This window comes from Botrytis deweyae (assembly GCF_014898535.1).
Source record: "Botrytis deweyae strain B1 chromosome Unknown BDEW_041, whole genome shotgun sequence".
Classification (NCBI taxonomy): domain Eukaryota; kingdom Fungi; phylum Ascomycota; class Leotiomycetes; order Helotiales; family Sclerotiniaceae; genus Botrytis; species Botrytis deweyae.
The window spans coordinates 61,695-86,850 of NW_024066248.1; the positions used below are offsets into that span (position 1 = coordinate 61,695).

Here is a 25,156-nt window from a genome sequence, read left to right on the forward strand (position 1 = left end):
ATTAGATACTTGAGTAGCCAATAAGTTAATTTACATTCAATTTATATCTAATAGCCCAAGCTCCTTACCAACATTGAAACAACGAAATACAAATAATTCCTATCATGTGAATGATTTAATTCCAAATTCAGAATTATGTCCCCAATTGGGATTTCACGAGGTGCCCAATGATCTCGAGAGAATCGAAGATTATTCCAACTTCTGGTACGATGATAGAGACAGCTGAAAGGGGCATACATGATACAGCATCCAATTCGCAATGCAAAAACGAATGCATACACCGAGAGCACTCAAAACAAGGCAAACGAAAATTTCATAATGGTTGTTCAGGCAAGGCAAATGATTTAACTCAGGTGTCAATTCAAAATGGAATTTTATTTTTCTATGTCATCTTATCTCATCTATTTGATCTGTGCAACTAACAGTCCCCAAATTTTAATTTGGCCATCCAACTATCGAAATAGTTCCAGCTTCAACTCGCTTGTAGACATCCTTCCCCTTCACCATTTTTTTGGCAGTTACAAAAGACGGAAAAATAGAAATCTCTCTATGTAGTGTACCATATCACATAACTCAGCTCCGATTCATACACATAGTAAGGAAAGAGATAAAAAATAAGAAAATAAAAATTGATATCAAAAATTGAAGAGATCCGGAATTCATCATGTCTTTTCCATCCAATCCCATTAGCCCAATCCCATATTTATCCTGCCGTATAAAAATCATCTCGTTTCCATCCATCATCCTACCAAGCCTTTGTTTCCCAGTGCCGACCGACCGTTTGTGTGATGTTGTATCCCGCTGACGGCGGGATTATAGAATTTGAAAAGGGTATTCGTACGCTGAAGGAAATATAAAAAAGAATGAACAAAAGAGAAGTTATAAATAAAACAAGATTGCTAGAGAAGAAAAAACGGAAAACAAACAATCAATACAATAAGTTGATGGATAGCATCAAGATCCCACTCTCAAGAAAATCCACCCAACTGTTTGTAAAAGTACATGTGATGAGTTGATATTGGAAGCGACCGAGGTTCGAATCCAAACCATCGGGATTTCGCAAATCGCAGATTGCAGAAAAAAAAATGGTGGATGGTTTCCCCAAAATGACACCGAGTATGATTACACAACGCAAAGCAACACAACACAACACAACCAAACAGGTAGGAAAGGGAAAAAGGGAACAGTTGACCCGATGCAATGCAAGGCAGGGCAGCCAACATTGCGACTGCACTTCCCAATGGACGCGTGAACGAGCGCTGAGCATTCATCTCCCAATCTTGCATTTGAATTCGTGCGGTCGGTCGTGCATCGTACATCCGGTTGTGGAACCATCAGCGACCCCCAACCTAACAAGTGTTCTTTGGCGTATGGAGACATGTAATTGTTTGGAATTGAACCGGAAGTATCTTTTTAGTGTGATAGTATACATGCGGAATGAATAGTGCGGCGGTACAATACGATACCAAAAATGCAGGTTCGTGCTGACATCTGACATCCGCGCATGCACGTCGGTTTTTTTCTGGAAAAATTCATTTATGATTGATGACTGATGATGACTGATGAGTTTGAACCGAAGCGCTGAGCTATCGAAAATCTAGGTGATCTTTTCGTGTTGTGCAATATTTTGTGTAAGGCTCTGATGGAAATGGAAATGAAATGAAATAATCTTCAAATTCCCTCGGAAATTTTATGCCCATGGTATCCATCTCGCCGTGACCGTTCTCAATATCCTCCCTTGCGCCGAACAATAATGATAGTAAAATCTACTGAGTATGCCAGATAGGCTCATGATTGTGATGTTCCGAGCTTGTCGTCATTAGATATGGAGCCCCTGATGAGGCTGATGTAAGAGGGCTAACCATAGCATCATGAGGCGCATGACCGGAGCTTCCGCTGTGTGGGGGTGATGAATAGTGGGAGTTCTGAATGTAAGATGGATTCCGTCCCATCTGATCTGGATGAGGTGGAAGCACTAGCTTTAGGGTGTTCATGGCATTGTTGTCCATAGCGTAGTTCTGAGGTCTGAAATCAACAGTTTCGATATCAAAGCGTTTAGAACAACCATCTTCCATATGTCTATTGCAGTTGTTAGTTTGGGGAGACAGTAAAGATATAGAGTGGGAGGGAGGCGTACCTTCTCAGTGTGTCTTTTCTTGCAAAGTATCTACTGCAATAGTCACATTTATGGTTTCGTTGCTTCATGTGAACACTCTGGTTGTGGCGTTGGAGGTCCGTCTTCCGAACAAATTTTTTGGTGCAGTTGTCCACGGTACATGGAAATGGATACTCTCGGTCTGCATCATGAGTTTCCATATGCGCCTTGTAGTTGTAACTACGACCGAAAAGTTTTCCACATCCTTTAACACGACATTGGAAGTTTGCGTCTTCCTTGGTGGTGAGCTTTCGAGGTCCCCTGGTTCTTGCTACTACGCTTGGACGTCGAAAATCTTGTGATGGCGATCTATCCTGACTTTCGGATCGTCTGTCATAAGTCGGGATTTGTAGAGCTGAGAATGGTGGCAAGTCAGTGGAAGTGTATTCAACCTTTTGTCCCCATGGTGATTGGTCGTAGTATGAAGTCTCGAGCGACCCTGGATAAGTATTTGTTGCACCAACATATTGAGTGTGGCCATTGTGGGGGGAGCCTAGTGTGAAGGAATCACTATTTGGAGCAAATTCTGGATGGTCTTCCATCTTTATACGTGGAGTGTAAGAAGGTATTGATCCTGCTTGAGTAAAGATCTCTGAAGGTGGAACAGAAGAAAGTGAAGAGCGATGAGAGGTATTGCTGGAGTGAAGTGGAGAAGCTGGAAGAAGGGATGTTTCGGCAGTTTGGGAAGTGGTATATATATCAGAAGTGAAAGGAGCTGATACTGCCGGATTATAGGAGGCAAAGGGATCATACTCCGCGGAAAGGATGTTAGGCGTTGACCTTGATGACCTGGGCGAATCACGGTGTTGCAAAGGCGTATCTGCCCAGTGGTTGGTGATCACAGACGATGAGCCTCCTGACTCCGAGCTAGCATCCTGATTGTCCATTGCTGGTGGAGATCCTGGAATAGAGCAAGAATAGAGTCCCAAGTCTTGAATAGAATCCGTCGATCTGTATCTCGAGTCACTTTGAGCCGGTGAAGGATATTCAAAGAGTGGCTGTGAGTGGCCTGAGAATGTGAAAGGCGGCGTTGGGGAACGAGTGGATTGTGGTGTCAACTCCATAGTGTTTATAAGAATAGAGAAGATATATTAGGAGAAGTAGAGAAGTGATGGAAGGAGCAAATAGCTAATGTAACGGTTGGGGGCTAGAAGTGTGACTTGAGTAATGGCTTATAGTGCCAGGTACTGGTAGATCACGACTTGGAGAGGTGTAATAAAGATCCCTGAAGTGTGATGTGATATTTCATACAGAATCTGAGGCGATGACTGTGGAGAATGAGGACTTGGACCGTGACGAATATGAACCTGAAGGAATCGGGAGTTTGGGAGCTTTGGGAGTGATATCCAACAGGATGGGAAAGGTTGAAGATGCAATATGAAGCTACAAGAATAGCTGGAGTTCAAGTGTTAGGAAGATTGAAGGATGTAGGGTGGTAGATGAGCTGTATATTTCTTGTTCTTTCGAGGAAGAGAAAGGAAGACCACGAGCATCTAAGTATTGCAAGGCAGATTTCCAAGGGTTGTCGTGCTTTTCAAATAAATATATATAAACATAGCGGCTTTCATGGAATCCTGTAACTCACCAGGGTTGCGGCAGTCTAGGTTGGCATACGGAACTAGTCAGAAGAGGAAGCAGGGGGGTGAGCCCCATGGTCCATGGAAGTTCAAATCGGTGGCACCCCTGTCATATAAGCCAACTGCAGGAGACGCACTGGTTAAGATCCGACATAAAGGTAACAAAAGTTACCCGTAAGCAAGGATATTATGCTCATTCTGCTCTATTATAACGGCAAGTAAGTTAAATAAATTAGGTTAAGAGTGCAAAGTAATATGGGGAAGGGCAAGTGGAGGTTTTGTTATTGTATGGGGCAAGTTATTAGTACAATCGAAATGACTGTATGGTTTTTAGTCCCTCGTTTAGAAGAGCTAACGACCCCAAAAGATTGTTAGAAGCAGTAGCTGAAAACGTAGAATGCATCTAATTGAATGAAATTGGTATTTCCAACAGACGATTGCAAGACAACACTTCAAGTTGCTACATTTGATGGTAAAAAGCAGGCTCAGGGGTCCATTCGTCCCAGGGTCTTGAGGAAGAGTACAAAATGAAAGACTAAGCCTTGTCATTGTTGTCAGATAGATCTGACAATGATTGGCTGAGATATGATTTGAGGTATCTTTTTTGGGCCATCTCGTAATTTGATCTCGTTTAGAGTGAGTGCTGAGGCCGTTGACTGAATTGGGGATGTGTTCTCAAATATCGGGATATCTTTCACCATCAGATAATGAGATTCTTATCCGCAAGGGTTCCCGCTACAACACCACGCTCAATTTTGGAAAGTTCGCGAGAAATCCAGGGACGTCTAAGTAAAGCTTTCCTGACTCCATCATTACCCTTACCATATATGGAATATCCGTACAAGACTTCTTAACAGTCAATCGTAGAGTAGATATCTCTCATATCCCGGATGTATGATCGTACCGGAACCGGAACGCTGTGTGGATCAGAGATAACATGGTTGCCCTGCCGAATAGCACGTTGTCAATAGCACTTGGATTTGTATTTGATCTTTCCAACTCAGTGTTTCGAGAATCATCACGCAAACTAATTGGTATTTGGTCATGGGGAATGACCTTCTAGAGGGCAAACGTGTTGGATGACTGTACTCCGAGTCTCCGTAAGGGAAGGTTACTAGCAAACGCGCTGCAAGAATTAAAAATTGATACTAATCATCATAACCATTAGTGGCCGTTCTAGCGTCTGAAAGCTTATAATTTTTTACTTCTCCACTGATCACTTCCATTATCTCATCCACATATTAATTAGCTCGAGACTAGGTAGCTGGGTGCCAGGTGGTAGGTATCCTTTGCCATTGACGCGCGAAATCACCAATTTACCCGCTGTTTGGGTATTAAAATCAGATCAATCTTACTTTTTCGACCAGTCATTCAAGACATTCCCAATCAAATGCCAGAGGATGACGATAAAAAAAGTGCGCACAGCCTTGGGTAGTTTAGTAGCGACGTTAGAACTTAGGACAGTACCTAGGAAACGGCTATTGGAATAGGCCAGTAGGAAACATACCTCAGATAACAAACAACACCATAACAATATTTTAAGGGTTCAGGGCTGTACGGTACGGTACTGTACTTTATTATGGCATTTCTGAGTGGACCACATGTTTAGACCCGCAGTCAAGTCTGGTCAGATGAATGAAAATAGGGAAATGGGAAAATTGATGAATTCAGATCTTACAGCATGAAAATGATGCCTTGCTAGACACATCGTGGAGGCCAGGTTACAGGATGGTCGATCGGTTGTTGTACTTGTTGTAATGCGTTACGTTACTTTATCTTTGTCTACTTGCTTGCTTCCGTGTTATTCTTGGGTCATCGAGTCGAGATCAAGATTGATATTTTGGTCAGATAACAGTCAGAGAGGTTCGGCTGCCTGCAGATGGGGGAAACAGATTGTCTCGGCTGCCTCTGCCCTAGATAAGATTAGTATGATTTTATGAGATTTCGAGAGTTGAAGCAGCAATAGATCCTCCACTTCTGGTTTAGCTGCAATAAAACTCAAGCCACTGTATTTTGTATATTTTGTACGTGACAGGCTACCGAGCATGACCCTGAATGGCTATGTCTTTTGACCTCCCACCAACACAATTAAGGGACAGCTCGTTTAGGTCGATTTGCGGGCGTCCTTGATCAGTGCATCAGAGGGCTTAGACCGGTACAACTATCGAAGTATTATCAAGATCTTGGCTGATCAGTATGATTACCTCAGTCTTTCACTCTACTCTATCTACTTCTTTTGGAACGATTCGCGGATTGTCGTTGCATCATAGAGCCATTTGTTTAGTACGTTTGCTCCCCTCCTGATCCCCTCCTGATCCCCTTCATTCACGCGATAGGATGTAACTCATTTTCTTTTCCTTCCTCCCAATTACTTGGGTCCGTATGTTCGTACTTTCGATCCAGTCAGAAGCCCAAGTTTGCAACCGAGTTCATAGGGCCAGTTGTTCCCACATACTAATAACTAGCCTGCCCTGCCAATCTAATTATCGACCGTGTGAAGTTTTGGTCTAGGCTAACAAGCATGTAGATCTTTTTGGGACCGGATGGGTACATATAACTCTGATGGTCGGATCGCACTCTACTCCGTATTAAAAAAGAGGCTGTTGGACCGAAATGACAATTTTCCACTTTATTAATAATAATGACCAAATCCTGACCCATGGAAACCGAACGGTGAATGCCATATTCCCATGTTTGAATCCAACAGTTACTTGACCAGATGTCCATCTTCTCTGCTCATCCGCTCATCTAATCCCATTTTTGGAAATGTCTAAATTTGACCTACCGCAATGACTGTGATGATATACAAGATGTCAGACAGCCTAAGACCCATCAACAACCTTCTTACACCTAGCCATTGAGTCGATCTCGTTCCAACATCCACACCTCGTCGTCTCGTCTGCCTGTGCTCCCCGAGAAAATGCCCACACACTCTTACTGATCTAGCTTCATACCCTGGCTGTTGTAAGTTGTAACTGAAATTCCAACCCTTGTAAGTTCGTCCCAAATAAATCCCATAGGTTGAGAACGGCTTATAGCCGGATGTGTTTTTCCTGCGACAGCGCTTAGATCCCTGAAGTTTTTCAAACCCGACTGGCCAGTACAAGCAGGAGAGAAGGTCAGTAGATGGAGGAAGATGAGGGGGAGGAAAACCAAGTTTTGGGGCCATCCGATGTTGTGTGATTATGGAAGAGATGCAGATGCACACTTACACGCGATGCAATGCTACACTTTCCCTTGGGTAGATTATTATGTACCAAGTAACCGTACGTGAAAATCCCTCCTTGCCATGCATATCTCTTTGTTTGGGAATAATGAATGACATCTATATTTATCAATGATGCATCTGGGTTTCGTCCATGTTGGTCTATTCGAAGTGATAACGGCCCCACGACCGGTACCCTCTTCGTGAGATCGAGAATAGACCTGAGATGATCATATGCCAATGATGCAATCACACATCCCTTGTTTGTTTGATGACTCTTTTCTTTTTCTGCTTCTTTTAGCTGGCCTCCATACTCAAGCTCGATACTTTGATACCGCAAATCTGCCTTGAGGAGGCAGACTTCGCGGTTAATGTTCAGCCTCTGCTCATGAATCATGTAAACGAGCTTCGATATCCTGCATGTGCAGGTAAACTACGGAGGAACCACGAGATAGAATCATCTAATCATATTCATTACAAAACCCCCATAAGTAATTTTCTACTTACAATTTCAAAATTCCATCTGCACTCCGCCGAGGCTGTGGTGGGGCTTCCATTCCCTTCTACCAATTCCGAAAATCCTCCCCTGAATGCAACATCACCTACGTAGACATAGATCACATGAACATTGACACCTTGATCATAACAACAGCAATCAAGTTCTAAAAAAGAATCTAAAACAAAAAGTTCTCCTTGGGGCTATCAGGATTCCAAATCCACCATCCAATCAAATCCAACCCAATCCAGAAATTCCTCCATCTAATCACCCACACATCAAAGGATTCGAAACAACACTATACCTACCTACATACTGCTGCGTATTCGCACAGAAACTCAAGAAATGCCAAACATGCTCTATCTGTCTACAAAAAGCCCCCCCGGGTAACATATCCGATCTCAACTCAATTTGACACCCATCAGTTTAATCCATCTCTATCTAGTAGGTAGTTCTCTGCGGTGAGACTCCTTCCGGAACCGTTTTTCTTCACGCTAAATTATCATCTAAACTTAAACGAAAGGATTCACATTCTTGCGCAACCACCACAACAACCTCAAGGCCCATCGCCACCACCAAATAATCCTATACCACAAAAATAGGCGATGTACAATCTGTCAGGGTCTTTCTGTAAGGTACGGTACCTACATCGTGTATTCGTAAATCGTGCCCTGAAACGCGATCTGATGTATAGTATTATCTACGCGGCGCTTCATCCTAATCCATCCCATCCCATTTCGTCTCATCTCATCTTACCTCATTCACATGCCACAAAAGGCCTGGACAATGAGTAATCTGGGGATAATGGAATTTTGGCCATGTACGATCCATTCTAAATACACACATGTAGACAGGGCTACAACTACATTGGCACAGACAGGTACGGAGGAATTACTCCCCTATCCTATCCGTCGACGATTCGAATTTCATGCAGCAAAAACCATGCCTGTCACTGAATCCTTCTCGCGCGAAATAATCAAACAAGCCCTATTCTACCACTCCACTCTACTCTAGCCAAGGTAAAGGTGGTTGAACCATATTCCGTGTCAAGTTCCATTTTGTAAGTGAAACTTGTCAACCTGCTGCATTTGGCCGAAAGACGATAAGAGTTACTAGGGATGAGGACGAGATGAGATTGTAATGATATTTGTTATTAATTTTTATGATCAATGAGATGAGAGACGGCTCGTAAGCTTGGTCAATATTTGCCCTCCTAGTACCGAAAACGACCGACCAGAAACACCTAACATAATGCTGAAAGTTTTAAAGACTGAAAATTAGAAAAAAGCACGCTAAAGCTTGATGGAAAAACGCCATTAAATATACACCCTCTAGGTACGGTAGCTCACATAATTAATGGGCGGTGGCTCCAGACTGTCGTCGCCCTCAAGGACACTACCGAAGTGGTTAGAAATATATAAATCGATCACAGGATTTTCACTCACGAATACTGTTTAACCAAAATTCCCTCTCCTCCAGTCTCCATGTCTATGCTGTAAATGTAGAAGCCCCCATCGCTCGTCACTACCATTACTTGAGGACTACTGCTACTCATTGCCACAACACTTTTGACTGGACCACTTCGGGGAGTAACTCCCATTCCTCCTTTCGGAAGCTTAATGAAAGCGAAATCTCTCGCTGGTTCCCACATTTCAGTGACAGCTTGGGGTAGGTATCCTCCAACGACTCCAGCAACACCTTTACCCACCATTTGCGAGGATCTCCTGATCATGCTTCCAAAAGTGCCACTAGACTTGGTTTTTTCTATAGGAACATCTGCCATTTCACTGCCAGGTGATATCCCAGCTGGAGGAGACCCATTCTCACTATCAAAACTTCGGGATCGTCTCCATTTATCTTTATCGCCGGGAGATCGTGGGGACTCCGGCAAACCAGTAACAGGCCCGCCCAAACGGAATATATGGATTGTATCAGAGTTTGAAGATACGCAGAGCAGCGTAGAGCTCATATTAAACGATAGACTAAAAATTGATGACGGATAAGTGCCTCTTCGAAATTGGTAGAGCTTCTGTCCATCTGGTACCGAAAATACCCTAATAATGGTTCCTGTTTCTGACGCGGTTGCCAGCAACGTCCCATCATTGTTCAATGCAATACAAGACAGTGGCGCCCGATGTGCCTCAATAACATTTACAGCCTTTAATGACTTCGCGTCAAATATGAGAACCTCTCCGGATGTCGGTGCAACGTATGGAGAGAGCGGTGGTGCATGGGCTGGTCTCTTATCTCCAGTCTCCTCCCTGGGCTTTGGTAGTGGATATGCCAAATAACAGTTGTCAGACGAAGCGGATAGGGAGCATATGGCGTTGGGGTTTGCTGACGTAGAAATGGTGTATAGTAGACCCATGTTCTGTATATCGTACAAGTATATTTCCTCCTCCAACAACACGGCAAATCGTTTTCGGTTCAACCGCACCGCCAAGACCGCAGATGGGAATGTAAGTTCGCATATCACCGTGCCTCTCTGTAGTGAAAAAAATGGTCAGCATATGTGATACTCGGAGCTCCCAAAACATATGATAACCTTGATCTCAAACCGTACCTTGGTATTCTGAATCACAATATGTCTGGGTGACTGCTTGATGGCCACCAAAGACGTCGAGAAAAGCATCTCGATTATGGTTACGTTCTCATTGTCCCCCGTGAATATCTTCGAGAATGGCTCGGTGTGGTATATTCGAAATCCTTTGGCAGTTCCTGATGAGAGGCATTAGTAATTATCGGTATTGGATCAGATAGAACACCAACCAACTGCCAGGCAGCTGTAATCCTGGTTGAACGTAACATAATTCATGGCTGCGAATCAGGAGGCCCCAAAGCGATTATATGCGCGACGATGTTTCTCCAGGATAATGCAAGAACTGTGCGCTGCAAGCTTCAGGGTTGATTGGTAGTCACAAAGGCGTTGGTTGAAGATTAGGAATGGCTCTTCTGCGGATGTCACTCAAGATCAACTAGACAGCGCAGCTGTAGCAATTGATGTTCTTTTGTATGAGCTGCACATTTGATTTCGAGTCTCAAGATTGATGCCTCGATAAACGACTTCAAGGAAGTTATTGAGGGACGCGGGGTTGTTTCCCATTCTCTCTAAAGAGCTCCAGGAATGGGAGCTGGTTCGCCGCCTAAATCTCGGTAATTCGGCCGCTAGACTAAAATGTCAAAGCCGTTGAAGTTCCAGTATCAAATTTTTGCCAGAGGACTTTTGAGCAGTTTGTGAGACCTTTCGATTTATTATACTCGTAGGTAAGGGAGAAATCTTTTGAAATCATGGAAGGTCAAATACAAAATGGGCATCGCCCAGCGAAAGTCTCCAAATCTTCTGGGCAGACCAAAGCCCAGAAAACTGATGATTCAATCATGGGTGTAAGTTTTTACACTGGAAAATCTCTATCTTCTGTGGATGTTAATGAAAATTAGACCAATAACAGCAGTATTGTTTCCAAACGCAGTGTTGAGCGTCTCTACTTTCCAAATGAACCACATTTCTTTCGTTATTTCGTTAAAAAACCCCTTAGGCGATCCCCTCTCATAAATCGTGGGTATTGGCTACGTATGAAGGCTATAGACCATGTAGTGAAACAGTTCCTGGAGCAGAAGTCTGAAAAACAAAAGGTTGTTATCAATCTGGGATGCGGATAGTAGGTCTTAAAACCTCGGGTTTACACACTGTTCGCTGATGTTCCAAAGTGATCCCCTTCCATGGCAATGTATGAGTAGATATCCTGCTGCTTCTCAAGGTGTGAAGTTCATCGATATCGATTACAAAGATTTAATGATCAAGAAGCAAACGGTGGTACAAAACGCACCAGAGCTCAATTCCATGCTCACTAATCTGAATATCATTCAAAATGGAGACATATTGCTCAGTAGTGATCAGTACTTGCAACTGGGATGTGACTTGCGAGATCTTAAGCGGCTTGAAGAAACTATATCAAAAGTTGTGGATATAGAGAAATGTTCATTCTTGTTTACGGCAGAGGTTTCAATCACATATATGCCCACGGAGGCAGCAGATGCACTGATACAATGGGCAAATAAACTTCCCGATGGTAAAATCATTTCCTATCTTCTCCAGGGTTGTAAAGTTAACCTCTTTTAGCTCGTTTCTGTCTTCTAGAGCAATTACTTCCAGAAGAAATAAGTCATCCGTTTGCAAAAACAATGATGGCACACTTTGACAAGCTCGGTACACCTTTAGGCGCCTGCAAGAAATACCCAACTGTGGCGGCGCAAGACAGACGTTTCCGTTCTTTAGGGTGGCCATCTGTATTAGTTCGCAATCTATGGGAGCTTTGGGGAGCCGAAGATTTTCTAGATTCTAGTGAAAGAATTGCTTTGGACAGCGTTGAACCTTTCGACGAGTGGGAAGAGTTTGCTTTATTTGGCTGTCATTATCTATTACTCGTCGCAGATAATGTGAGTACAGAGAATCGTGAAGCGATCCAGGAGAGCTCTAAGCAAAACTTGGATGGCTTTAAGACTAGCTACACTGAAAGTATATATTCTGAGTATCCAAAAGCTCAAGGCCAACGAAGATTTGCCGCTACACTCTCTCTAAAAAGTGAGAAAAAGGGCCAAGATCTCATTGGTAACTTTTCCGGCATGGGTCTCAATACTCGAGTTAGCAGTTGTGACGTGTACTCTACAGATATACATGGTTTCAGTTCATTCGATTACCAAGATTCTCACTCATGGCCATCAAGTCGCATGTGCCACACTATCACCGAAATTGGCGATGGTGGATCTCTGTTAGTTGGTGGTCGAACGTCGCCAGATAATTCTATAGCGGACTGCTGGGTGTACCATAAATGGTTAAACGCTTGGGAGAGAGTTGATGATCTTCCTCAGCCGAGATATCGACATTCTGCTGTCCATCTTGGCAATGGCTATGTGATGGTTATTGGTGGCAAAAGTACTTCAAGAACTCTGGTCGACGATATCATGATCTGGAGCCGACAGGGTGGATGGGTGAGATGCAGTACAGATTCAAACGAGCGGCCATCACCTACCATTGGTTCTTCTCTTGTTATCTATCCTAAAGGATTGCAATCTGATTCTCCAGGGTCAAGTTTTGGAGTTATCGCTGGTGGCATAGCTGGAGATGGACTAGTCCAAGAAGAGGTTTGGGAATGGAGTATATCGCAACATACGGGAAAGGTATGCCTCACACTTAGATACATTTGATCTTTAAAGCTGACATAGGTAGCAACCTTGCATCGTTTTCAAACTTCTTGGACGTCCCAATACAAAGGCCGAAAACGGGGCAACTCTTGCTCGTTTTGGCGCACAAGCACTGATCCACCAAGGCAATATTATTGTTGTAGGCGGTATTGTTAGAGATGTTCTATTGCCCCTTTCACATGAGATATGCAGCAGTAGTATCGAAGATATGACGAGAGCCGAGCTCTCTTGCTCAAGCGTATCGATGAGTTTTGAACCGCGGCCACTTCTCATCGGCACTTCTGCAATCTCCAATGGCGATAATATCATAATCATGGGCGGTTCAGCAGTATGCTTTTCATTTGGAACATTCTGGAACAAGGGTTGCTATACGTTAACCGCGAAACACTCTGGCGATTCCAACTCCGGTGAAAATGCCACGAACGATGCTTCGTGTGCACCATGGAAATTTGTGCATACTTTCGATGCTGCTCCTCCTCCTAAATCAACTCCTACTAGTCTCTCAAGCTCGGCTCCAGGAACTCAGATTCTGGTCAAAGTACCACGGGTAAAGATCGATTCATCTGTAGAGTTTGACAAGATTCTTGACGCCAGCAAGCCTGTCATCCTTGAAGGCCTCGACATCGGTGTTTGCACTCAAGAATGGACCTCTGGGTATTTGAAGGCCAAAGTTGGTGCGGATAGAGAGGTAAGTCTGCACCCGTCCTCCTTATAATTTGTCTTTAATTCTTATAGGTTGTTGTGCATGAAGCATCATCAGAGAATATGAACTTTAGCTCGAAGAACTTCGCGTATGTCACAAAGAAGTTTGGCTGCTTTTTAGACGAGGTAGAAAAGGGAGAAAAGCTCTATCTACGTTCACTATCTGCGGAAAAGGCATCAGAACTCCCTGCCGATATCGTGAAAGATTATCCTGCGATTTCCGCGGATTTTAAACTGCCTCCAGAATTAGCGTCCGTTACGGATAACGCACATAGCTCCCCGCTACGTATCTCCGGACCCGTGAATATGTGGTTACATTATGATGTAAGTTTTCTCCCCGCTAAATCAAAAGATGAAACCCAAGTCTTAACTTAACGTCTTTAGGTTATGGCCAATGTTCTCTGCCAAGTCAGGGGCTCTAAGCGCCTTTTACTCTTCCCACCTTCCGATGTCAAACATTTCGACTTCGCCCCCGGTGCTTCAAGCTCGGGTATAAATGTTTTCGAAAACCTCAGCGATCCTAGCCTATCGCATACGCACCCCCATGAAGTCTTACTCCAACCGGGCGATGTACTATTTCTCCCTTCGCTCTGGCTACACACTGCCTCGCCTACTTCTGGCCTGAGCGTCGCTGTCAATGTCTTTTTCCGCAATCTCCGAAATGGATACGCGGCAGGCAAAGATGTTTATGGTAATCGCGATCTCCAGGCTTATGAGAAAGGAAGACAAGATATCGCTAAGATTGTGAAGTCTTTTGAAAGTCTGCCGACGGATGTTCGAGGATTCTATTTACAGAGGTTGGCAGATGAGTTTGTGCAAAAGGCTACATAGGTACTGACGTCACGATAAACCTTTCTTGCAAATCTGATGGAGAGACGGTGCGGGCATGTGGTCAAAGATAGAGAATCTAAAGATTTGGTGTTGTAAGGTGGACTACTTTCTCAAACCCAAACCAATTCGAAGACATACACACTTCTTCCCCGTTCCCGGATACATTCCCAATAGCCGTCTCTCGTAGTCTTGAACATGTAATCGATACCCAGCTTCAAAAAGCTTTCAAGAAAATTGTGAACCGTAATAGCTAAACTCCAGGCACTGATCAGCATTGCTGATTTCCTTCATCTTTACCTCCCTCCCATCCATGGCTTCGAATACTACATACAAATTGAATACAGAAATCAAGCATTCAACAATTCTATTTTATATGTCGCTATAAGATTAAACTGATCGTCTTGATGTTAATGGAAAATTAGTAGCAATTCCCTTTTGTCTCCCCCCGGAATGTGTTTCTGCATCACACGCGATTAAATACTTGACGCCACTTGCCAAAGAATATAGAAATGTCTCACTAATTTTCGACTTCTTTTCACAACTGCTATACTCAAACATACAAAATCAACAGCGTGCGTTGTATTGATATACAACACCAGCTTCTTTCAAAAAGCAAAAAGGCAGATTTCTTTAATTTTTGGGATTTTTGGAATTGCTGATTAAAAAAAATCGATCAAAAAAGTACCAAGATTATTCAAGTAAAAAATAAAACTCACACCTACCTCCCCCCAAAAACACTCTTAATACTTTTCAAAAAACCTTTCCTCATACTTCGGAAAAGAAGTATCCTAACGGTACGAGAAATAATATCACTCATCCTACAACATCACATATTCCACACTAAAGCTTCTGCAATCTCCGCAATCTCAAATAGATAAGAAGTATAAGAATGTTATTCACCCCTAAATCTTACTCCTAAATTCGAGCATCTAGCTTCCAACTATCAAGTATAACATAGCCTACTATATTCCTCCCAGCCAAAGAGGTTTCAAACCTCTTTCGTTCACCAATCCATACATACACTACTCCTAACTTTTTGTTATACTAAACGAACACCACTTAGCACGCCAGCCATACGTGCATAACCAAGAGTCTTCTTTCCTCCCAAATTTCCGTCTTCGCGGCTTCTGCCTTGTCGTTTTCAACTTCAACTCGCATCTACGGCCCAACATAACTCGTAGTTCCACCTCCGGTCACCGGCGTCGCAGCACCATTTCCAGCACCAGTAATTCCAGTTCCGTTTCCAGCATCCCCAGAACTCTGCTCGCCATCCCCATTTTCCTGAATAAGCTTTTCGGATCTGATAGTCCTCTTTCCATTGCTCTTGTAATACAACAATACATCCGCGCCGCCCTTCCAGACGTGTGCACGGAGGGTAGCAAGGGACATTGTTATGGGAAGTTTCTGTTTGAGCAGTAGATTAGCCTTATTTTCCTATCTTACTATCGTCGACTTTGACAGCTAACACCGGAAACTCATCTCACTGAGAGTATCTAGAGAGATGACGTCTGACAAGCAAGAGAAAGTAAAGGAAGAAAGGACGAGAGACAAACCTGTTCATAACAATATAAATCCAAATAATCCTCCGGCTTCATAACCTCAGGGCTCGGCTGCTCGCTTGCCGGCTCGATTCTTTCCGCCACATAAGCCAGAATCTTCTTAACCCTCAACATACGATTTGCATTGAGTCTCGCATTGCCATCAGGGCCTGCGATAGAGGGGAGAAGATCTTGGTAGGGCTGAAGAATGAATGAGACTTTGACGGGATCTTTGAGTGGAATTTTGTTCTGTTGGTCATTAGATTTTGGTGCTGGGAGTATGGAACACAAAGTGTGAGCTTGAACAGGGAGAGGAAGATACATACCTTTAGAAGTAGTTCGCCCAACCACATTGGAGCTTTCTCGGCAATAAGATCAGCATCTACACCCACCGTCTCTACACTGCCTCTATACAGATCCTTAACACCACCACTCGTTTCTTCTTGAATGATAACAGTAGTGCCACCAGGAATCTTTAGCACTGGTGTCTCAGGTGGTAAACTAGGTGTGATACCAGTCTCAACTTCTTGAGCCGGATTCTCCACGAGTAATCTATCATATTCGTTTCGAATCTTCTGTATCGTACCATTGAAATTATCTTCGACTTCTTTTTCGGCAGGAGGTTTATCACCTGCTTCCGAAGACTCCGATCCTTCGTCTGTGGCTTTGTCCTTGTTGTCATCTAGTACGACTGGTTTATCCATGGTAGTAGAAGATGAACGACCAAGTTTCTTCGTCCCGAAGGACATTCCTTTACGAAACTTCATGCCAAACGATTTGCTGCTATCCTTACCATTGTTTTCCTTTTCTGTATCTACCGCTGGAGATTTAGCCTCTTGACTGTCGCTTGTTGTCACAACTGGTTGTTTGGGAGGATCGTTTGTGATCGCTGAGCTTCCAAAATAGTCTGGCTTTTCCGCTGAGCTCCGACTTGCTTGTGATCCTCGTTTATCCAATGGCCCGCCATCTTCAGACACAGAAGGTAGATGACTCCCAAGCCCAGGAGTGGCAACACCAATACCCATTCCAGGGGTCATGGCAGGATAATGAGTGCCGTTTGCTCGCGGAGTCAATGAACCTTGCTGATCCCAAGGAGTTACAGAAGCATTGGGTATGATGATGGAGGTCGGTGGACTGGCTTCTCGTCTTGCCTTGACGCTTTCATTAAGCTCGGCGCGGAAGGCTTCATCCTTTTTAATTTGCTCATCAACCAGTCTAGAAAAAATATACCGTAATATCCACTTCCCGAGGTTTACTATGAATTGTTAGCTTGAAACCTCCACCGTCCCCGAATAATAGACATACTTCTTTGATCTTCTCTAAACTCAATGTCATCTTTCAGTTCTAGTTCATCCGCATACATCTCTGCATCGAAACAATTATACTCCTCTAAAACAACAGCCAATCGACCAGTTCTAGTGTCCAATGAACACCAAGGCGCAACGGCTTCCATTGTATTCACTTCCGGCTCTACATCTTCGAGATGACATTTTCCGAAAGATTTGATAGGCATGCACTATTTTATGATTAGTCTTCAGTCTAAAGCCATTTGTGAAAAGGTTGCCTACTTTGAGAAGATCCCATAATAGCACATCTCCAGCAGTATCTAAAGTCAAAACCCTCCTACGATCATTCAAAAGTTTGTGCTTCACCAGACCATGTTGTCCCTCGATAGTTTCTTCGGGTAATGTATGAATTGGAACAATCACTCCTAAATCCTGATCCACAATTGGCTCGGATGCTTTCCCCCCACCATTCACTACCGAGAAATTGGTGAGAGAATCCGAATCTCTTACGGCTGGCGCCGGAAAGCTTGCCGTATTTGAAATCCTCAAAATGGATTTCAGAGGAATCTCTTCCTTAGGTTGTCCATTAGTGACAGGAGGTGAAGCCGCCCTGGGTTTTGACGCAGAGCTAGTAGCGCGATGACGCTGATAGGCTTCTGGGAATTGAATATCTGATCCAGTATCGACATCTGCCCAGCGATTAATGGAGGAACTTGACGTCGCCGTCCAGATATGCTCCCCGGAAGCAATAACTCTAGTAACACCATCATTTTCTTGCGCCAGCGCCAGTGAAACTCCATCGTCTAGTTCTCCTAGTGTACCTCTGATGTCTGTTTTGGCCACCAATCCAGAGCGATCACTACTGTAAAAAACGCCAAGCGATGGATCCTCAGAAAACAGCGACCAAACACTATCATTGTGCATCGTGAGTGTATGCATACATCTTCCAGCCGTCATACTCCACACTTTAACTGTCTGATCCGAACTCGCCGTCATAATCATATCGCCCGCTTCATTAATCAATATATCCCTAACATTATCCGTATGGCCCACAAACTTTGTGATTCTCTTCCCCGTTCTCGAATCCCATAAGCGCACGATTGATTCTGGTCCTCCAGCTGCCAGTATATTGCTTCCAGTGCTTAACGCATATACCGATCCCTTCTCAGAAGTGTCCTCGTCGCCGACTTCAATTTCGAGTTGTTTTCCGCCTCCGTTCAAATCCCAGAGACAAATTCGTCGATCTAGACCACCCGAAGCAACCCAATTGGCGGTATTGCCAGGACTAGCGAGGCATTTCACATAATCCGCATGCTGACCAATTGTCACCGGTTCACTGTCCTTCTCCAAAGGTCTCCAAACCCTCACAGTCAAATCGCTCGATGCGCTCACCAGCGCCGTGTTATTTTTCGCAAGTACTATATCATTGACCCAATGCGTATGAGCTTGAGTTTGCGCTCTGAAAGTGGTCGCAGACTTTGGCTTAGATTCGGAAGAAGGCGGATCGTCGAATGGATTATTGGTGGAGGGTTCCTTTGGTCGCAGATCCAAATTTAGATCCCAGGCGCAAATAGCACCATCTCGGCCTCCTGAGTATCTTTGTCCTGTTAATCCATGCGCCCATTTCTAACCATAGCTCTTCTCTTAAAGAACTCCACCAACATATGTTCAAAGAAGTAAAACCGCAACACAAAAGCCACAGGACTCACAAAATTGACTGCTCACTATCCACGGCCAAACCATTCACACCCAATCTATGTCCGCCCGGAGAATTCGCAAGTGGTAAGACTATAATCGCGCAGAACAATTAATTAGCTTCTGAACGATCTTTTGTTCTTTCCCATATTCAATGCGGAGACTCGATGCGACACCATCACACACAACGAAATCAGGGGCTGTTGGCATACCGTAACTTATTCTCTGCCGTGCCTTCTTGGCCATCGCCATCTTATCTTAGAGGCTTGCCCTCTATCATTCGCATGAAAACAAGTTTATACTTGTTTCGCGTCTCTGTGTACAAGATTTGAAACTTTCTTCTATGTAGATTCGATTGACAGTCACAAAGATAGAGATTGGTTTATGTCGCAAACAAGGTGAGTAGTAAGTGACGACTTGCAGATTGGAGGATCGAGGTTAGCAGCGGGTTTCGGTTTATTAAGAGATTAGTGGGGATTCTAGAAGGATGAACTGCAGTTTGTGGGGGAGTTAGCATTTTAACCGGGGTTTGTACACATAAATGTTGGTTTGTGGTATGATTATGATAATAGCCATGAGCCATGAGCCATGGGTTATATTGATATACGGAATTCACATTGTTGACAGTGAGTAGGTATTATGAGTGTGCTTTGTGATTATTCAAGTTTCGAATTATGATATAATTTTGGATTTCCCAACCCATTATTACTAGGTATGTGTGATTCAACCTACTAGCACCAAGTAAGCAGGTACAAGGTTCTATCAGATGGAATAGACCATGCCGTCTTCTGCATGTGTTCGTGTCAATCATACGGAGTCATCGCCCCCAGCTCATATCATCCATCCAATGAGGGTTATTGCCTCGGCTCTTCTTTCCCTTTCCCTTCCCATTCCTCTTTCTTGACCAAGACTCCATCTTTCAAAATGCATCTTTTAACACTCTTCCGGTAACCTGCCATTTTTTATACAACACATCATGGGTATCGTTCCTTTGTCCTTGCTAAAAAACGCCTGTCCCAAAAATCACAAAGCAAATTTAAAAAACTCCCCGGCCCCAAGCGAAATCTCCTTGAAAGCCTTTATTAATTAAGAGCGCAGCGATGTTCCTTCTCATGGTCGTCATATCCGTCCCATTATAACAGTCAGTATTGACGCCCAGAGCAACGCAAAGAGCATTTGTGCAAACGAATACTCCACAATCATAACCATTCATTTGTCGAGTACATCCAGTGTTTGGGGTCTTCCATTCATCTTCTTTGTAATCTGCACCGAGTTGAAATTTCAACCATCCCCGCATCAGTTTGATGAATGTCTTTGGAGACCCTTGCAAACTATCGAAATACTCAATAGTTCTAGCCATGGGTCGTACAACTCCAACAGTCCAATGGCTACCTCTGCAGATAGGAACAAACACCGTGTCAACCTGGAGCAACGAGACTCCGGGAGCTTTCTTCCTACCCATCAGACGTTGTGTACTGCTTGGGCCTTTCTTATCTAAGTTCTCGTAAAAGAAGCTGTTATGTGCTATAAATTTTGGCACTTTGCCTGCAGGTTCCCCAAAAATTTTTGCCTCTTCTTTCGCGAATTCGTTTGCAGCTTCCACCACCCATTCAATATAAGTGTTGATAATCTCATCGTTGAGCCAGGAATTTCTACCCAATAGAGTTCCAAAATCTTTGTAATGTAACGGAGTGCCACCCTGCGATTGGGTAATTGGCAAATTCCCATTTTTGCGAGCGCGATCCAGAGCTTCACAAACAATGTCCTCCCATTTGTCGTCTAACGCATGTACTAACCGGTTCGATGGATCTCGTCGTGTCAGTCTGCGTTCCTTTGCAATTCGAATCTTTTCTTGCTTTTCCTTGAGCTCTTGCGCTTCACGTTCCTTCTTGTGTTTTTCTTGAGCTCGTGTCGAGATGGCTAACGGCGAGGGTCCATATTTATCGTCTTGTTCATCACCAAATGTTAATAAAGTGGCCAAACGGTCGTTTAAAGATCTCTCATCAGTGACCGTGGCCGTGGATGAGCGCCTCAAGGCACTCATCGGTGGGAGGCGTATGGTGGGAGCTTTGGGTGATCGTGGTGATCGTAGCGTATCTGCTATCGACTTTGGCCTTTCTTCTTCATTTTCCCCCTCATCATCATCCGAAATTACTATAACCTCTCGTTCTACGGGTTTCGTAGGAGCACCGAAAGCTGGTGGGATCCATTGCGCGTCGGTCTGTGCCCTCAGCTCTTCTTCCGACAAGCTCTTTGATTGGTCCATATTTATCGATGTTGTCCTTCGTTGATGTGATGAGGTTCTTCGGTGCTCGTCGCTTCTTGATTTATTTCTCTGCCGCTTGACCGCGGTTGACCCATCTTCTCTCGCTTCTGCCCTCTGAATATGTTCGTCTGCGACTACTGTATAGAAGTTCTTAGTAAATTCGGCAGGGAATAAGAATACCGTAGTACCACTCACCATCAATGTTGCTGTAGCTCATGTCTGTATATAATGGATCGACCCTTCTACGAAACCATTCCAAGGCGCCCCAAAACCAACCCAATATAGTCTCGAACATTTCGTCCCCGTGAATCGGCTTACCAGAACATCAGCTCCTGTCTCCTTGCAAACCCTAAGCTAATAAGACTTTGGGGGTCTGGACATACCTCAATAACTTCAATCGAATTGTGAGTTAACTCTTGACTAGCTTTGCGCTTAAGACTGGTCATGACGGAAAGGCGAAATTCCTTTATTGCTGGGATCGCCCAACATTGAGAAGTACGTAAAAGTAATATCCCAACTGACTTTGGAGTATTTCCAGATTGATGTTGATTGTTGATAGTTGATGTGCTGTTCCTTCAAGTGGGCTGAAATTTGGGAAAGATTGCATGTAGTTGTGGTTTATTGGAAGAGTGATGGTTGTGAGATTTGCGGCAAATCAATGATGAAAGAAGAAATGGAGAAATAAGTACTACTAGGTACCTTACCTTACCCTACCTAGTGAATGTACGGAATATGGAACTTCTTTTGGTGAAAGATGATTTAAGGTTTTGAAGAGGACTGGTGGACAAAGCTTTTTGATTGGATGAAAGTTGTTGGTGCCGGAATTAAAAGCAGGGGCTGGTCATAGCTGGGTTCAGGCCGAGACAATTGTAAGTGCTTATTGAAAACAACAACAAAGATACACATAGATATATACACATAGATATATACACATAGATATATACATATATCTATCAATCATCAAAATGATCAATATTAAATCAATAAATTTATATGTAGTTTTGACATGGTTCATTTATCTGTTGGTATATTCATCAACTACCTAATTGCTAAGTATAACAATACACGCTCTTGCCGACTCCAATCCAGTCCAATTCCATACATCATTGGTATCAAATCATACAGTGCATACTACGTCTTGTCCCCATAGATTTTATAGAGATGGCCTTGACTCCCCAAGCTTCTTCGAACAGAAGGCTCCAAAATATTCATTCAGCGAGTCCACCGTGACGCTACCTGTTTCCAAAGCCACAACAATCCCTACATATCCGTCCGGTCTAACAACAACCACACCTCCTTTTTCTTCATCCAATCCCATCTTGCTATGACTCGAAGCCTTCGCATCAGGCACTACACGATCCCAGATGTCATCTGCATAGACGTGATCGCTATATCTAGCCAAGATCTTTGGAACGTCTCGCGCAATCTCAATATTTTGCCTCTTCTCCGCGAAAATTGTGCAGAAGGTGAAGAAATGACTGTGAGGGTTATGCCGTTCGTGATAGGACACCTTATCGACATCTGATCGTAGATATGTGGAAAGGAATGAACCCTTCTTGGTAAGGTTTTGTGCAAAATCATCCAGTGCTTGCTTGGTAGATGCAGGCTTTCCAGCAAAAACGTATACTCGGAATGAACCATTGACGGGAATCTCTTGCTCGAGATGAACAACGTTGGCATCTGTGACTCGTGTGACATTGGAATTGGTGAGGATACGGCCGGTTCGGAGCTTATTGCCCTTTGGATTTATGGCGCTGGATTGTGCTGGATGAGATGATGACCAGTTCAGAGAATTTGGGTTATATGCCACTCCATAGCCACTGGTAAATTCACAGGACTCTTTGAATGTTTTGATAAATTCGTTTTCCTCTCCCTCGACGTTTGTGTGCTCTGCTCCGCGTTGTGTAGCTGCCTCTACATCCTTAGCAGCTGGCGCCTTTTGTGAAAATAGAGCTGCATATTTTGCATCGAAGTCCAATAGATTTTCAGCAACCTTCTTTCTCTCGGCCTCGTATGAATGCAGAATAGATCGATCAGCGAATCCTGATTCGACATGGTGAATTTTCCACGCAAGGTTTTGGGCATCCAAGAAGGCTGTATTCATTCCCTGTCCAGCTTTTGGCTGCTTTTTGTCAGCGGATGTTGAGATGGGAGTATTAAACATAACTTACACTGTGTGTATGGCAAGCATCACCGCCCATGAACACTCTATGATCAAGAGTATATTTGTCCGCAATTCCTTGACCAATTGGATACACAGAGTACCATTCCACACGCTCCCATTCAATGTTGTACGGTTGTAGTATCTTCTTTGCAGATGCCTGCACTTCTTCTTCCGTTGCCGTTTTTCTAGGATTCCAGTCCTTATCGGTCGAAGATGCAATCTGTATGTAAAGACGGACCATGTTATCTTCTCGAGGAATGACCATGATAGATCCAAAATCTGAATGAATAGTACATTTCATCTACCGATTTATCAGTGATTGGTAGCTTAAGATGATGTGCGTAGGAAAAGATTGCTTACCTTGATATCAGGAAAGTCCGTTTGAACAACCCCATCCATAACACCCCATACATGTGCGATTGGATCCTTGTGTTTGATACCAATATTCAATTGCTGTCGTACAAATGATCTCGCTCCTTCGCCACCAAACAGATATTTAGCCCTAACTGTCTCTTTCACGCTACCTTCAACTTGAGCTAAATTGACCTCTACTGGATATTCGGGATCTTCCTTCTCATCTGTCTTGAAGCCTGTTATGGTCCAAGGTCTCTGGATATGAACATTGTGCTTCTCTAGATCTGCAATGAAAACCCTTTCAATCATTCCTTGATGTAACAATGTTGTGAAAGGGTATCTGGCGTCAATAAAGCTCGGACAACTCGCCCATGTTCCGGTTCTGTGTATGCCCTTTCCGCCCGAAGTTGGATCCCAGAATGCGACTTCGTAGACCTTCGCAGGTTCGTATGCCATGATGGCAGGCTTCAAACCCATATTCCTTAATAGATCCAAGGACCGAGGCTGAATACCATCTGCTCTTCCAGTTTTGGTTGGCTCCGATCTGTTATCGATGTGCTTGATCTTATAACCCCAACGCGCCAGACAGGTTGAGAGCAGTAACCCTACCGGCCCAGCACCAACGATTACAATATCATACTTCTCCACTACACTTCCAGTGTTTCCAATGTTCTCCTGGGGTGCCATACTTTTCTCCATTGTTGTGACTGTATGGCTAAGAGCGAGAAATTTAAAGGTCTTGACAGAAAAGGAAGGGAACTTGATTGAAGCAAGATGACAAGAAAAGTAGAATAGTTATGAGAATGCAACAGAAAAGAGAAGGGAAACCGTGAGACTTTAAAAAAAAAAAAATTAAATTGCTGTGAACTACATGTTGAGGTCGGAAACCTCTAACGGCATTTCATTCGGGCGCCATTGATCCATTCTGAAGCTCGATTGACTACCTTGATCTAATCCCGAAGAGCATTGAAAGCTAGAAAGGAGTGTCAGAAAGGTATGAAATAGTAACGGGAAGGCCTACGGCAAGTTCAACTTGGAAATATTGCGGGGAAGCGTGGTTGAAGGCGGAGAGTGAACCAATCATATCGCTTGTATTGATTGCCATGAATTGCAACTCGTATCGGCTTCGAAATTCGGTAGCTGCTAGGTTAGTTTTAAGCTTGGTTTGAAGAAGTGGACGACTGGGGCCAATGTGTTTGCTGGAAAACGGCTGCACGTGGCATTAAGTAAGCTCGGTGAACTTTCGGTGTATCATGTGACAGATGGTCGAACGACCATCAACCACAACCAAATGTCGATAGGTCTTGATGATTTTCTATCGGTAGGAGAACCATCATACAAGAGCAATTGCGACAGACATTCCGGGAATCATCAAGATACACGAAACTCGGGCAATATCGCATTTCGGGGTGGAGATACTCAATGTGTTCAGTAGGCCATGGAAACAGAATCATGATCATTGGCAAAGCAAATGCAAAGTCCATGACGAAACGCTGTTTGCTGCTCTATATTGCATGAATCCCCTTGAAACTGGTCACCGCTACATAAATAGCACCTCTGTACCCGAACCTTACAACACAAAAGAGGTTCAGCAGGCTCCAAAGGCGCACTGAGAGAATGGTTCCTCAGCTGAAGGCGAGAGTGACAAATGATCTTCACTGAGACGAAAAATTGGGCACCAGTGA

General features: G+C 43.8%; 6 protein-coding genes across 6 annotated transcripts; 1 reads left to right on the top strand and 5 right to left on the bottom strand.

The window, feature by feature from the left end:
• Positions 1 to 1,766: 1,766 nt before the first annotated feature.
• EAE98_010846 (uncharacterized protein) lies at positions 1,767 to 3,219 on the bottom strand (the record flags this gene model as incomplete). The annotated part of the gene is made up of 2 exons (XM_038958468.1): positions 1,767 to 2,079; positions 2,138 to 3,219. 2 exons carry the CDS (start codon positions 3,217 to 3,219, stop codon positions 1,767 to 1,769), a joined length of 1,395 nt encoding a protein of 464 aa, XP_038805128.1.
• Positions 3,220 to 8,764: 5,545 nt separating this feature from the next.
• Positions 8,765 to 10,248, bottom strand: EAE98_010847 (uncharacterized protein; the record flags this gene model as incomplete). Its single annotated transcript, XM_038958469.1, has 4 exons — positions 8,765 to 8,828; positions 8,879 to 9,918; positions 9,997 to 10,151; positions 10,203 to 10,248. 4 exons carry the CDS (start codon positions 10,246 to 10,248, stop codon positions 8,765 to 8,767), a joined length of 1,305 nt encoding a protein of 434 aa, XP_038805129.1.
• Positions 10,249 to 10,721: 473 nt separating this feature from the next.
• EAE98_010848 (uncharacterized protein) lies at positions 10,722 to 14,168 on the top strand (the record flags this gene model as incomplete). Its single annotated transcript, XM_038958470.1, has 7 exons — positions 10,722 to 10,817; positions 10,872 to 11,092; positions 11,142 to 11,503; positions 11,554 to 12,611; positions 12,661 to 13,323; positions 13,371 to 13,661; positions 13,722 to 14,168. The coding sequence occupies 7 exons, from the start codon at positions 10,722 to 10,724 to the stop codon at positions 14,166 to 14,168; spliced, it is 3,138 nt and encodes a 1,045-aa protein (XP_038805130.1).
• A 777-nt stretch (positions 14,169 to 14,945) lies between these two features.
• On the bottom strand, positions 14,946 to 18,939 carry EAE98_010849 (uncharacterized protein; the record flags this gene model as incomplete). Its single annotated transcript, XM_038958471.1, has 7 exons — positions 14,946 to 15,572; positions 15,722 to 15,955; positions 16,033 to 16,961; positions 17,012 to 17,222; positions 17,275 to 18,589; positions 18,702 to 18,780; positions 18,900 to 18,939. The coding sequence occupies 7 exons, from the start codon at positions 18,937 to 18,939 to the stop codon at positions 15,327 to 15,329; spliced, it is 3,054 nt and encodes a 1,017-aa protein (XP_038805131.1). The 3' UTR covers positions 14,946 to 15,326.
• A 784-nt stretch (positions 18,940 to 19,723) lies between these two features.
• EAE98_010850 (uncharacterized protein) lies at positions 19,724 to 21,399 on the bottom strand (the record flags this gene model as incomplete). The annotated part of the gene is made up of 3 exons (XM_038958472.1): positions 19,724 to 21,090; positions 21,149 to 21,266; positions 21,337 to 21,399. 3 exons carry the CDS (start codon positions 21,397 to 21,399, stop codon positions 19,724 to 19,726), a joined length of 1,548 nt encoding a protein of 515 aa, XP_038805132.1.
• A 707-nt stretch (positions 21,400 to 22,106) lies between these two features.
• EAE98_010851 (uncharacterized protein) lies at positions 22,107 to 24,170 on the bottom strand (the record flags this gene model as incomplete). Its single annotated transcript, XM_038958473.1, has 3 exons — positions 22,107 to 23,075; positions 23,125 to 23,418; positions 23,478 to 24,170. 3 exons carry the CDS (start codon positions 24,168 to 24,170, stop codon positions 22,107 to 22,109), a joined length of 1,956 nt encoding a protein of 651 aa, XP_038805133.1.
• Between the last annotated feature and the right edge of the window lie 986 nt (positions 24,171 to 25,156).